The sequence below is a fragment of the Gavia stellata genome, chromosome 18 (assembly GCF_030936135.1).
Source record: "Gavia stellata isolate bGavSte3 chromosome 18, bGavSte3.hap2, whole genome shotgun sequence".
NCBI lineage: Eukaryota > Metazoa > Chordata > Aves > Gaviiformes > Gaviidae > Gavia > Gavia stellata.
The window spans coordinates 7,024,726-7,039,546 of record NC_082611.1 but is presented as its reverse complement, the minus strand read 5'-3'; the positions used below and the strand labels follow the sequence as shown (position 1 = coordinate 7,039,546).

Sequence of the window (14,821 nt, the reverse complement as noted above, 5' to 3'; positions counted from 1 at the left end):
TGATCCAAGCTAATTTTCCATGGCTAGCTATTACATGTCCTCTACTTCAGACGCAAAGTCTGAAATCACATCCCTTCTGGGCAGTTCAGAGCTGACTTGATGAAGAAGTTTATGGGCTACAGCCCCCAGGGATACATGGGCTTTACCATTATTAACAACCTTTGATCTCCACTTGACATCAAGAAAGCTGAAGTCTCCCATAACAATACTGTTTTTCTCTCTAGTGACACGGAGATCTCAAACCCTACCCAAATCTGAATCTGGAGGTTTCTAATAGGATTCAGGGAAACCTTTTTGTTTCCCCATGTTAGCGGAGTGTTTGGAGGGTCATAGCACTGCTAATAAAGGACCTTGAGGTCTCAGGGGGAGAAGGAGGTTATAGAGGAATGCCAAGCACCTTTTCCCATGTATATGTTCTTGCACACACATGCATGGGTTTGTAATTTGAAACTCTCTTTACTTCTGGACAGGCTTTGCAAACTGCTTAGACCACATTCTCTGAGGTGTTTAAAGAGGGTGGAGTATGCAGTATTTATGTAGGTACTCTACAAACCTTAATAAGAATCGAGTGCTTGTAGCAATCGCAGAGAGCAAACAGAAAGCCAGCTGGCAGAAACCGAACAGTGCCACTGCATTTTTATTGCTTCTAACCCCCAAAAACCAGGTTATTACTAAAAAAATGTCTTTTTTAATTTCATTTATTTCTGATCCTGCATTAATTTGTCTGCTGTGTGCAGCAGTATTATTAGCTGTACTCTATTTTTCAAATGGCTATAAAAATTCAGCTTTTAAATTTCCTCCTGGTCCAACTCCTCTTCCGATCATTGGTAACCTGCACTTGGTGGATCTTAGAAGACAAGATAAATCACTAATGAAGGTAGGACAAAAACCCCCAAACCCAGACCCTCATGCATTTTAAAGCTGCCTGGGATATATCAGTGAGAACTTTTTGTCTTTTTTTAATTCAAACTAAATTGTAAAGGTATGAAAATGGCTTTATAATATTTTTCTGGGCTTCTTCTAGCCAATGTCTGTGTTGATGCAATGACATTTATGAGTGATCAACCATCAAAAAAGGCCTCTGGGTAATATGGGAATTCATTATGTAATTGTGATGATGTATATGAAGTATATAATGCTTGTGGGATTTGAAATATTAATTTGACAGCTCAGACACCCAGAAATCTTTTAAAACATTAGGACATAACTAACATGGGATGAAATTGCTTCCCTCCCCTCCACCCTGGAGAACTGGCAAGGGGAATGCCACCATGCCGTGACCCCAAAACTGCTACGGAGAGGACCAAAATCCAGATGCCCCGTTGCAAAATCCACTTCCCTCTTGATGAATTGAGTACACATTAAAATCTAGACAGCAGTACAAGAGAGGGATAGAAAAGTTGCACTAAGGAACCAGAATTAATAGCCTGTAAGCTCTTCTATTAACCTGTAATTAAGAAAACTTACCCCACTTATAGTGGTAAACTGTTCTTCAGTGCAAGACAAGGCTGGCACAGCCCAGGGCATGTATGTCAGGCTGCTGGGTGCTCCCTCCTTGCCTTAGCAGACAGTACCCTCGGGGATCGACCTGCGCCAGGGTCAGGGAGAGAGTGAGCAAACAGACAGCGGCGGTTCACGACGAGGTGTAGACACGGCTCCCGTAACACCGGTGCTCAGCAAACACTGGCAGTTCTCTGGGAGCAGCCGAGTGGTGGGTTAGCACTGCCATGGGGTGAGGCTCCCAGCACCTGGTGTTGTTATGGGCAATGTCAGGGCTGGGGTCAGTTTACCCAGTGGGGCTGGGCAGACGTTGCTGCAGCCTCTAAATGGCGGTTTGGAATTACCTCCGCATGCTTTCATCACCTGCTAGCCTATATTTGGTATCGCCTGTGTTTGCCTTGACTTTGGGGTTGCTCCCGAGGGGTTATCCCTCTGTCTTACCCCACAGAGAGCAAAAAATGGTGATTGCATTGAGCAGCAAGCACCAGCATTTGTTGGCTGGGCACCCTGATGTGCGTGTTTGCAGGGCGCAGCGGGATGCCCCCTCTCCTCTGCAAAAGCTACTGGTGGACCCGGCACAGCTGAGGCTGCACGCATACACCGTGTATTTGCTTAGGCAGCAGATTTGGACTGTGGCTTCCCATCACCTTGCTCCAGCCCAGCCCACACTCTTCTCTGCTGTCGCCAAGTGCTGTTTTCTAGCTGCTGGGGAGCAAGATGCAGCCGCAGCAGCGGGGCGGAGGTAGGCAAGAGCAGTCAGCCTCCCACGGTCCCCAATGCAGCACGGAGGAGATGCACAGACAGGGGTTGGGGGGCATGACAGTCTCACCCTTGTAAAACGCAGGCGTGTAGCAGCCCGCTCACACACAACGATCCTTACGGAGCGGGGATTCCCCCGCCAGCCTGCCTCGCTCTGCGCAGACCCCTTTCCTTGGCAAAGAGGAGTGGGGATCCACGCACAGCACAGTGGCTCTGGGGACACATGTAAGACGTGCCAGCAGGACCGCATGGTCCTCATGGGATTTTCAACCCCCTGAGGCACTTTGCCTTTGTAAGCCACCAGCAAGGCCTAACTTTGGTGGGGAGCTGTGGAGAATTTATCCTGGGGCATGTGGCAGTGAAAGAGTCTCTCTGTGTCCTGGCAAAGATACATTCAGAGCCTTCTCGGTGCAAAATGAGCATCGCTTTATGTACAAGCATGGGGCCAGCCAGCCATTCGGGCAGCCTCCTGCTCCTGCTGTGGGTTTCCCTGCTGCGCCCGGCTGAGCTCTAGGTCCCAAAGCCAGGGCTGAGCAGAGGGGCACGCATTTGCAATTTGTGGTCATCCAGGGCAAACTAAATGCCTGGTATGGGAAAAACAGCTCCTCTGATCTAGTAGCAGTGATGCAGGAGTGCTCTGGCATGAGAGGACCATCGTACCAAAGCTTTCCTGTGCGACAGCATCATTATTTGCACTGAAATGCCTTCTCCGTTCTCGTTTTTCTCTGGTTTGCCAACTTGTGTTGCCATTTGAGGTCCGATCTTTAACTCTAGGTGGGTTTTTTTTGTTTTTCATTTACTTTCTCCTTAACAACAAACCCAGATTAGTAATGCACTGATGGGGGTGGGGTTTTTTTCATGGCAATAAGCCTAAAATCCATATGTATGCCAGCCAGGCATCTGTACGAAATGCCTTGTGTTTGACCATGATGAGCTCCAGCTCACAGATGCCATTCTGCAGGTAGCGGCTCCACAGCCGTTCCCAGCAGGGCATCAGGACATAATATGTCCTTTCAAAAATCAACAGGCATTTGCCCTGTGCACGCTCCCTCCCTTCCTGACCATCACAGCTCGCCTCTTTTTCAGCTTGCGGAAAAATACGGCCCCATCTTCACCCTCCACTTTGGGTTCCAGAAAGTTGTGGTCCTGACCGGGTACGAAGTTGTGCGGGAGGCGCTTGTGAACTACACAGAGGAATTTGTAGACAGACCATCCATCCCAATATTTGACCAAATTCAGAACGGAAACGGTACTAGAGAAATGAGCGGGGGCGGGCGGGAGGGACGACACCATCGCTTAGTGCCAGCCTAACTGTGCTTTCCCGGAGCCCGGCTTTTAAACATCCCCCTTGGACCCTTCTGAAGCCAAGCCAACAGAAAACATTTGGCTTTCCTCGCTTTCATGCAATGTCTGCTGGCTTTTCACTACCATCATTTTCACTAATGCACTTGCGGCCGATCTGTATCTTAAACATTTAAGGGTGAGGAGTGGGATTTTTAAAGGCACAGTGGTAATTCTGGGGTTAATTTCTGTAAGACATCAATGAGAATGGCTCTCTACCACCACCAGATTTACAAACCTTCCCCACGGTTTCAGGGGACTTTAGACTAACTGGTTTGGCTGTTCGGAGCTGTAGGGTTTTTCCCTTTCTCCCACTGCCGGGTGCCACAATTTTGGACATCATCATCCCCCGTGCCTTGCATCCCCACAAAAGCTCTTGGGTGGGCCATGTGAAACAGGTTCAGGCAGAAGCAATAGGCTGAGGCTGGAAATTTGCCCTCACAAACAACCTCATGGTTTTTCCAGGGCAACTGAGTATTTCAGAGAACTTTTTGCCTTGTTTTTCCATCCTCTGCTTCAGCTGAGTCTTTAGCTTTGAGCATCCAAAAGGCAGCTTTATATGCTGGTCACAGGCTGAAGTTGGGATTACAATTAGAAATTAAATTACCCAGCCATAATACCAATAGATGAATTTATTGCTACATAAGGAAAAGGAATTGATGGGGAGAAAAGCATTTTTCAGAGCTAATTTACATATAAACTATCCCTGTGGGAGACTGTCAGTATTGCACTATAAGCCCTTTCACACTTACCTTCTCAGCCCAAGTCTGAGCCACTTAGAGGTGACCCAAAGCTGTATATTCACAGGGGCTGTTAAGTAACAATGGTCACAAATTTTTCAATGAAACATTTTTTTCTTCAGAAAATGCCAATTTGTTGACTCCGAAGCTGTTTGCAGAAAATTAATTATCCAGATGAAAGTGCCTGAATTAAAGAAAAATTAAAAATAAAGTTTAGAAATTTGCTTTGACATTTCTAGAGAAAGAAGTTTTGCTTTCCAAATTAAAACTACATGGCTCTAAAATAGTGTTTATTCTAGAAAAAGCAAACACATTTAAAAACCTTGCAGCCAAGATGAAGATGTGAAGTGCTGGAATCCAGTTTCTCAATTGACACAATCTGAGATAGTCTTTGGATTATTGACAGAACTTTTTCTTTCGCTATTTCCAACACTCTGACGAGATTAAATACCCATCCCTGCTTAGTGGTGTTAGTGATCATCAAGGCATGAGCCCAATGACCTCTACAAAATGGTAGTATTTTTGCCACTACTGAAAATACAGTGTTACTGGGAATTTCTATAAAACAGTTCAGCACTGGCCGGTGTTGAGGAGACTGAGTTATCCCATCTCACACAGATAAAATATCTTTATGACTGGAATAGGACAAAGGAAGAATCTTCAAAGATACAAGGTTGTTGCTTGAGGCCCTAGACTTGCAACCAAACAGCATCAGAAAGGTTGTGTGATTGACTTAGACCAACATCTCTCCCCAGCTCTACAGCCAACCAGTACTGGTCTGAAAGCCATACCTGCTTATCTTGCACTCAGGAGAGGGCTGGGGCAGACTGGGTTGGGTGGGAGCTTGTTTTTTCCAAACTACAGGCTCAGTGAGACTGGAAGAATGGAGCTGAGAGGATACAGGGATGGGGCACGTAGAAATGGGAGAACTTTAGTCCCCAAATCCATGGGAAACTGGGCAGCAGAAACACTTGTGGATATCCCTCTTCATCCAGTCCCCTGGTTTGTTTCGTCCGGTGGGGCTCCTCTGTGCGTAAGCCCAGTGGTGATGTCTCATGGCCTCCCCAGGTTTGTTCTTCTCTATTGGGGAGCTGTGGAGAACAACTCGGAGGTTCACTGTATCCAGCATGCGCAACCTCGGCATGGGGAAAAAAATGATAGAAGGGAGAATTTTTGAGGAGCTTCACTTCCTTATCGAGATGATCAAATCCTTCAAAGGTGAGCTGGAGACCATCATGGTGCTGTACAGCCTCATATGCGTCACTGCTGCTGCAACATCTCACTAACATTTCCATCCTCCTCCTGTTGCAGGGGAACCTTTTAGCTTGACATCCTTCAACTGTGCTCCAATCAACATCACCTTTGTCATGCTGTTTGGGGACAGGTTTGACTATAAGGACCCAACATTTCTCACTCTCTTAAGACTCATAGATGAAGTTATGATTCTTCTGGGATCTCCATATTTAAGCGTAAGTAACCTGTCCCACAGATTAACATTTTTTTACACTGGCACATTACATTTGTGAGCCACACAAACCATAGAATTTATTTCAGCAGTTTTCAAATATTCAGAACCAGCCTTTACACCTGAAATGTGACAGTTCTTCTGTCGTACCACCTTGGTCACTACAAGTGTGCAGCCAGATTCCCCTTTGTTACTCTCTTTTTGAACCATCCTGCACATCTGTGTGGAGCTAAAATGAGAACTGAACTATGGTTATTTTAGCTCCACAGATATTTTTTTGGCTTCTTCAAGATAATTGCACCATCTAGGCTTTCTTTACCTTTGGTGCATTTTCTAAAATGGCACATTCAGTGTTGATGTTCAGGTGAGTGAGATTTCACAGACTGCATTAGAAATGCTTCCTTGGAAAGTACCAGGAAAACTCTGCTTATCTTCAAACTCTCATACCCCATCCTTCATAACTGATGTTGGAAAAAACTAACCAGTCTCATATTGATCTAAACTAACTGGTGGTCTGGCACACGGGAGCCCCAACTCCGTTGAGAGGCTGGCCAGGCTGTTACAGGTAGAGGATCTGTCTCCACAGAACAGCATAAATGCTTAAAATTAGGTAGTGCTAAATAAAGGCTCAAAGGTTGCAAAGCCCTCCCTTATAAAAATCTGTCTGGGAAGTCCCTGGAATGCTAAGATGCTACTACTACAAGACAAAACTCAACTGATATGTCATGCCTTAAGAAGAAGCTGTTTCAACATGCTGATATTTCTGCAGACTTAATGCTTCTCTTTTTCAATTCCTCATTAGTATTTCAATTTCTACCCGTTCCTTGGATTTCTTTTCAAAACCCACAAGATTATGCTTGGGAAAATAGAAGATGTGCGTGTGATTTTAAGGCAATACATGAAGGCAAGCAGGGAGGATATCAATGAGAACAGCGTGAGGAGCTACATTGATGCACTGATATTCAAGCAACAAGAGGTAATTGACTGCTTATCTCTGTTGACTGTTTGCAATGCCTTCTTTGGATTTTCTAGCTAAAACAGTTGTTGAGTCTTGATTTCAGTCATGTCATATAAACCTGTTGAAATCTGTGCTGTTTATTCTAGTGGTACTGAAATCACATGCCAGTCTCTTACAGTTGGTGTAATTTACTGCAGGGATTTTTCTATCAAAATTCAGATATGAAAGCCACTGTCTCAGTCCACTCCTGAAATAGCAGCACTAATAATATGAGATCAACTCCTTGTTCCTAGTAGAAAATGCATGAGTTGACATGAAAGCTGACTGCCTTTCTTTTTACAACAAGAAATCAATTAATCATTGGTACTGTTGCTCCAAGATGAATGATACACTTAAAGTACTTGAATGATAAATCATCAGTACAAGTCCTAGCCCTGCCCTGCATCTTACTTTAGTAGAGACTCTGCAGTTTCACACATCAGTTGACTTCATTCAACACAAAATATTTGGGTTCTGAGTTTTTTCTTCTTTCCAACTGGATCTGGGCCAACTTTAGGCGCTAAGTATTCTTAGTGGAGGGAGGCTCAGTACAGTCCTAAAGCCCAGCAGAAATGGCCTGAAAGGTAATTTTGAACATTGTTGGGGATTCAAACCTGCCCTTGGGCAGGAGGTGTTCCTCGGAGCTAGGATTAACTGCATCTCCGTCTGAATAGGGGAGAGACCAGGCAAGGAAGGAGAGGTGGTGGGGTAGCCCTGTATGTTAGGGAGTGTTTTGACTGTCTAGAGCTTGACGATGGTGATGATAGAGTTGAGTGTTTATGGGTAAGAATCAGGGGGAAGGCCAACAAGGCAGATATCCTGGTGGGAGTCTGTTATAGACTGCCCAACCAGGATGAAGAGGCAGATGAAATATTCTATAAGCATCTGGGACAAATTTCACAGTCTATAGCCCTTGTTCTTGTGGAGGACTTCAACTTACCAGATGTCTGCTGGAAATACAATACAGCAGAGAGGAAACAGTCTCGGAGGTTCCTAGAGCATGTGGAAGATAACTTCCTGGCACAGCTGGTGAGGGACCCAACTAGGGAAGGCGCCCCACTGGACCTGTTGTTTGTGAACAGAGAAGGACTTGTGGGTGATGTGATGGTTGGAGGCCATCTTGGGCACAGAGATCACGAAATGATAGAGTTTTTAATTCTCGGAGGAGTAAGGGTGGTGGGGGGGTGTCAGCAGAACTGCTGCCTTGGACTTCCAGAGGGATTGACTTTGGCCTGTTTAGGAGTCTGGTTGACAGAGTCCCTTGGGAGGCAGTCCTGAAGGGCAAAGGAGTCCAGGAAGGCTGGAGACTCTTCAAGGAGGAAGTCAAAGGTGCAGGAACAGGCCATCCCCATGTGCCGGAAGATGAGCCGGCGGGGAAGAAGCCCGGCCTGGCTGAACAGAGAGCTTTGGCTGGAACTCAGGAAAAAAGAGAGTTTATGACTTTTGGAAGAAAGGGCACGCCACTCAGGAGGACTACAAAGATGTCATGAAGTTGTACACAGAGAAAATTAGAAGGGCCAAAGCCCAGCTAGAACTTAATCTGGCAACTGCCATAAAAGACTATAAAAAATGTTTCTATAAATACATTAACAACAAAAGGAGGGCTAAGGAGAAACTTCATCCTTTATTGGATGCGGGAGGAAACATAGTGACAAAGGATGAGGAAAAGGCTGAGGTATTTAATGCTTTCTTTGGCTCAGTCTTTAATAGTAAGACCAGTTGTTGTCTGGGTATCCAGCCCCCTGAGCTGGAAGACAGGGATGGGGAGCAGAACGAAGCCCCCATAACCCAAGGGGAAATGGTTAGTGACCTGCTACACCACTGGGATACATACAAGTCTGTGGGGCTGGAGGGGATCCACCGAAGGGTACTGAGGGAGCTGGTGGAAGTACTCACCAAGACACTTTCCATCATCTACCAGCAGTCCTGGCTAAATGGGGAGGCCCCAGTTGACTGGAGGTTAGCAAATGTGATGCCCATCTACAAGAAGGGCCGGAAGGAGGATTTGGGGAACTACAGGCCTGTCAGTCTGACCTCCATGCCAGGGAAAGTTATGGAGCAGATCATCTTGAGTGCCATCACACAGCACCTATAGAACAACCAGGCTATCAGGCCCAGTCAGCATGGGTTTATGAAAGGCAGGTCCTGCTTGACTAACCTGATCTCTGTCTATGACAAGGTGACCCACTTAGTGGGTGAGTGAAAGGCTGTGGATGTTGTCTACCTAGTCTTTAGTAAAGATTTTGACACCATTTGCCACAGCATTCTCCTGGAGAAACTGGCTGCTCATGGCTTGGACGGGCGCACACTTCACTGGGTAAAAAACTGGCTGGATGGCTGGGCCCAAAGGGTTGTGGTGAATGGAGTTAAATCCAGTTGGCAGACGGTCATAAGTGGTGTACCCCAGGGCTCAGTATTGGGACCGGTCTTGTTTAATATTTTTATCGATGATCTGGATGAGGGGATTGAGTGCACCCTCAGTAAGTTTGCAGATGACACCAAGTTGGGCAGGAGTGTTGATCTGCTCGAGGTTAGGAAGGCTCTGCAGAGGGATCTGGACAGGCTGGATCGATGGGCGGAGGCCAATTGTATGAGGTTCAACAAGGCCAAGTGCCGGGTCCTGCACTTGGGTCACAACAACCCCATGCAATGCTACAGGGAAGAGTGGCTGGAAAGCTGCCCGGTGCAAAAGGACCTGGGGGTGTTGATTGACAGCCGGCTGAATATGAGCCAGCAGCGTGCCCAGGTGGCCAAGAAGGCCAATGGCATCCTGGCCTCTATCAGAAACAGTGTGGCCAGCAGGAGTAGGGAGGTGATCGTGCCCCTGTACTCGGCGCTGGTGAGGCCGCACCTCGAATACTGTGTTCAGTTTTGGGCCCCTCACTACAAGAAGGACATTGAGGTGCTGGAGCGTGTCCAGAGAAGGGCGATGAAGCTGGTGAGGGGTCTGGAACACAAGTCTGATGAGGAGCGGCTGAGGGAACTGGGGTTGTTCAGTCTGGAGAAGAGGAGGCTGAGGAGAGACCTCATCGCTCTCTACAACTACCTGAAAGGGGGTTGCGGAGGGGTGGGTGTTGGTCTCTTCTGCCAAGTGACAGCAACAGGACAAGAGGAAATGGCCTCAAGTTGTGCCAGGGGAGGTTTAGGCTGGATATTAGGAAAAATTTCTTCACCAAAAGGGTTGTCAAGCATTGATTGGAACAGGCTGCCCAGGGAAGTGGTGGAGTCACCATCCCTAGAGGTATTTAAAAGATGTGTAGATGTGGCGCTTAGGGATACGGTTTAGTGATGGACTTGGCAGTGTTAGGTTAATGGTTAGGTTAATGGTTGGACTTGATGATCTTAAAGGTCCTTTCCAACCTAAATGATTCTATGATCCTTTCCAAACCTGTGAGGCTGAGTCTGTGAACAGCATCTGGCCCTGGGCTTCAGCCTGCTTCTGGGTGAAGATGGATGTCAAACCAAAACTCCACTCCAAACCTTCCATCTTTGGCGCTCCCATCTTTGGTGAATGCTGTGCATTCAAGATCAGGTCTATTTTATCACCCAGTTCACAAACACAAGATCATAGTCAACAGTGTTGTAGGCTATGCAATATTTCCCAAGCTTGCTGAATACTAAGACTGACCGTTTTAAGACCTTTCTTACCACTTGTGTTTTTCAAGGAGAAAAACAAGAAAGACAGCCTCTTTCACGATGACAACTTAATAGCATCCATACTCGACCTGGTCATGGCGGGAACAGAGACCATAGCCACAACGCTCCAGTGGGCCATCCTGCTGATGATGAAATACCCAGAGATTCAAAGTGAGCTCCTTTCGCCTATGCTCTGTCCGTGGCGTGGCAGATATGGGGAGGGGAGAGGCTTGGCTTCAGATCCACAGGAGCTCTTTTGCCTTAAGAGCTGAATCCTATCTGTTTATCATTATTATGAACTCCTGATTAGATGCTGATCAAAGTCACAACCAAATAGTCCTTGTGCCTTGCTGGGAGAGAAGATAAGTGGAGATCAAAGTATGATGCTGGGAAAACAACCCATCCACGTGCCTGAACTAGAAGTAGAGCAGGGAAACCCAGGCTGGCGTTTTAAGAATCCTCTCCCTCCATACCCTGGAAAAATATGTTTTTCCCAAAACCAAATCGGGAACTGGCTTCTTTGCTGGAATCCAACTCTGTTTGTTCCTTCCAGAAAAGGTGCAGGAGGAGATTGGGAGAACAGTCAAAGCTGGAAGCTGGGCCACGTATGAGGATCGGAAGAACATGCCATTTACAAATGCAGTGCTACACGAAGTGCAGAGGTTTATTACCCTTCTGCCCCACGTTCCCCGCTGCACTGCTGTTGACACCCACTTCAGAGGCTACTTCCTTCCCAAGGTAGGTAACTGCTCCAGCCCAGGAACACACCACCTCATTTTTGCCAGTGCCATTAAAGAGTGGTTTCTTTAGAGGAAATTATAGGACTGAAGCCCAAAGTAAGCATCCAAAATCACCCCCAGAAGAGTTTTTTCTTCTCCAGTGACTATGTTGAGTCCAGAGAAACTGGTACTGTAGGACTCAATTCAGTCCCTCTCATGCTCAGGACTTCCTCACTGCACAAGTGACCCTGGTTTACCTCCTTGATGCCATCTGTACAGTGAAGTATCTGCCAGGGCATTTACAGGATCTGACCCTCTGCTTGAGATTTTCACAGCACGATGTAGGTTTTGGCTTCAACCCTTGGCACTGCTGGGAAAATCTCACTGACTTCTCTCTGTACTGGCTGATCGGATAAAACCCGCAGGGCCTCCACCTACGCCAGGTGGAGCAAATCTCCTGGGACACCAAAGCCTGTCACAAAATGAACCAAAACAGAGTGCTTTTGCTATCTTTTGTGCCTTCATGTACTTTTCTTCCAGGGTATAATTGTAATCCCGTCACTCACGTCAGTGCTGCTGGATAAGACACAATGGGAGACACCACACCAGTTCAACCCCAACCACTTCCTTGATGCTGAAGGGAATTTTGTAAAGAGAGAGGCTTTCCTGCCCTTCTCCACAGGTAACTAAAGGGCTGATCTGCACAGAGCTGAGGCTATGGCAGGACTATTTTATTACAATATACACTAATGGGGTCTTCATGGCTAAGTCCTTTAACTCGGTCAGTAAGCAACTGGGTAACTGAATGGAGTCAATTATTCTGCATCCAGGCAAATGGCTGCTCTCAGAGCACACCTCTCCCACCACTGAAGGGGTTGGTTCCCAAAGGTTCAACAGGAGAGAAGACAAAGATATATTGCATCCAAAAGAAGGTGGAAAAATGCCTCAAAGTTGTCAGGAGTAGGTGGATAACCAGACAGGATTGGTGGGGCTGCCAGCATAGCTGTGCACGGGGTTTCGTGAGCTCTCCTGGAAGTGAGGGTACAACCCAGGGACCCTCAAGTCCTCTCTTGAGGTAAGTCCCACGTGTCAATGAGTCTCAACAAGGCCTCATCCATTGTCCACCAGAGCCAAGGAAGAGAGTCCCAATAAGCCTTGCACCTTGGCTGGGTATTACAGCCAGCAGAGACCCAATATAGGACAGAGTACAGCAAACCATACTACTCTCACTGTGAAATCTTAAATCCAAGGCTCTGGATTGTCTCAAAAAATCACCTTGGACGGTGTTTCTTTCAGTGGCACTTTTAGGAGCTCCCAAGGATTCCCAGAAAGACCTGTTCTTTCAGAGGAAGAAGCATAGTCCTTGGTTAGGGGAGGTGATAGAACACTCGGCATCCTGACACTACCTCTGTCTGTCATTTTGGTCAAGCCACAGACTTTTTAACTTTTTCTTTTTAATCTCAATTTCATCTGCAAAATATGATTAACATTCTTTCCCTGGCGGCTCATAAACCCACCCCGCCTTGGGACTTAAACTGAGCTAATGGTAGGAAGAGTTGTTAGATATCAGAAACTCCCCTGAGCCATCCTAAAAGAAGAAATATCACTTATGCATTGCCTTCCCAACAACCATAAATGCTTCCAAAGGTTGCTCATTTCCAGAAATGCCTGCCCCCAGCCCATGCCCTCCATGGCTGCAGCAGCATGCATTATGAAAGGGCACAGCTGGATCAAGCAGTCTTGGTGGGAGTTTAACAAATCCCAACACTGCAGGAGCCTGTAAGTACGATAAAGGGAGATTACCTGCAGAATCCTACAAATCTTTCCAGCTGTTCCAGCAACCTTATACTTTCCAGCTGTTCCTCTGAAAGGGTGATTTGAAGGGATTCCAGAATGTGCTCCAAGCAGAGCTCCCCAGCAGTGACTTCTGATGTTAGGAAGCCAGTCCTCGCTGTCCACCAAGTGCTTCACCGGCACAGGGACCATCAGGCAAGGGCTGGGAATCTAACACAAAGAGGGGGTAGGAAATAAGAAACACAGTCTTTTGTAAAAGTGGGATGTTAGGATGAATTCCACAGGAAAAGTGAGTTTCAATCCATTCTGCTTTGGGAGGAGGTGGCATTTTTCTATCAGGCTGCTTTTCAAAGAAAAAGGGTTAAAGATGCTGAGAGGGTTGGAAGAGCTAAGGAGAGGAGAGGGTACATCATAAATGCCTAATAACCCTGTAACATGGCTGTGACTTGCTGCTGCAGGTAGCTGTGGGATAAAAGATACCAGGCGGGCACACTGGGCCAGTGTGACTGGGACAGCTACCTTTAGCAACACAGGCTCCTCTGCTCTGAAACGATCTGGTGCTTTTCAGGGTTTCATTCCTGCTTCCATTGCAACATCTCAGATGCTAACATGTCCATGGCAAATATTCTAGTTGGATTTTTCCATCAAGTGAACACTGCTTTCATCTGCAGGGCGAAGAAACTGCATTGGAGAAAGCCTCGCCAAGATGGAACTGTTTGTCTTCTTCGTAGGATTGCTGCAGACATTTACTTTTCAACCCCAGCCAGGAGTTTCAGAGTCTGACTTGGACCTTACCGTCCCCCAAACGACTTTCACATTAAGGCCTCAGCCTCAGGCAACCTGTGCTGTCGTGCGTGAATAACCACAGCCTTGCAGAAGAGCAACCCAGCAAGCAGGGAAGCTGCTTAGACCAAACTTAGCTATGCTAGGACTTGCCACCCCCCATCCTGCCATGTCACCCTCTTTCACATCCCCTTCCCACTGCCTCCATCCACTCCCACACCACTGCTCTCCACAGCTACATCAGCCCCATAGGTTGCTGACCCCCTCTTTGCTCCTGTGCTGTGAGGGGTGCATATGATCAATTAGAAACCATGAGTTGACAAAGAGAAACTTCTTCTCAAAACAGACTGTGCATGGACCCAATGGAGGGACCAAGGAGGGGGGTGCAGCCCATGAGCAGTAGGTGTGACACCCAGGCTCCCATGACACAGCAGTGAGATTCATAACATCACAGAAGTCTGCCTGAAGTCCCAAGGAAAGATGAACTGCCATTTGCTGGAAGCCACAGAAATACTCTCTAATTAACCATAGATTCTAGCAAAATCCTACCAGCCTAGGCAGCCAGGTCAAACACTGAGAGTGAAAAACCAGATTGATTCATATGATTTGAGGACGAAGTTATTTCTGCCTTGGAACAGTGTCCTGAAAGATGCCCCAGAGTCTGCAAACCTGTTTAGATAAGCAAGTGCTGCTACCACCAAGTTCAACATTGCTTTACAGTCTGAACGAAACAAGATCTATGTTTCTAAGTTTGCAGTCTAAATCATAAGGCCATGTGAGATTTGTACCAGCAACCAATCATAAAAGGTTAATGATACAGAAAAATAAACCTGACCCATTTCTAGTTTTATGGATCTCTGTCTTTCCTGACCTTGTTAAATAGGAGCAAACACTGTTCCTCTCTTCAGACCTCCTGGGTAATGTTAAGCACCAACATCAGCAGTCAATCTGGTCTTTGGGATGGTCTGGCTATTGGAACCAGCCATGCAATTTCCTTGCAAATGGTGTCTAATTTCACAGTGCTTGTATTGCATGCATACACGCAGGGAGAATTGGGATCAGGGATTAGCCAAGACCTGGTTTTGGT

At 46.7% G+C, this 14,821-nt stretch overlaps 1 protein-coding gene across 1 annotated transcript; it reads left to right on the top strand.

Moving 5' to 3' along the window:
- The first annotated feature begins 679 nt into the window (after positions 1-679).
- Positions 680-13,813, top strand: LOC104261483 (cytochrome P450 2W1). Its single transcript, XM_059826192.1, has 9 exons — positions 680-877; positions 3,346-3,508; positions 5,409-5,558; positions 5,652-5,809; positions 6,608-6,781; positions 10,468-10,609; positions 10,992-11,176; positions 11,698-11,839; positions 13,623-13,813. The coding sequence occupies exons 1-9, from the start codon at positions 680-682 to the stop codon at positions 13,811-13,813; spliced, it is 1,503 nt and encodes a 500-aa protein (XP_059682175.1).
- The last annotated feature ends 1,008 nt before the right edge of the window (positions 13,814-14,821 follow it).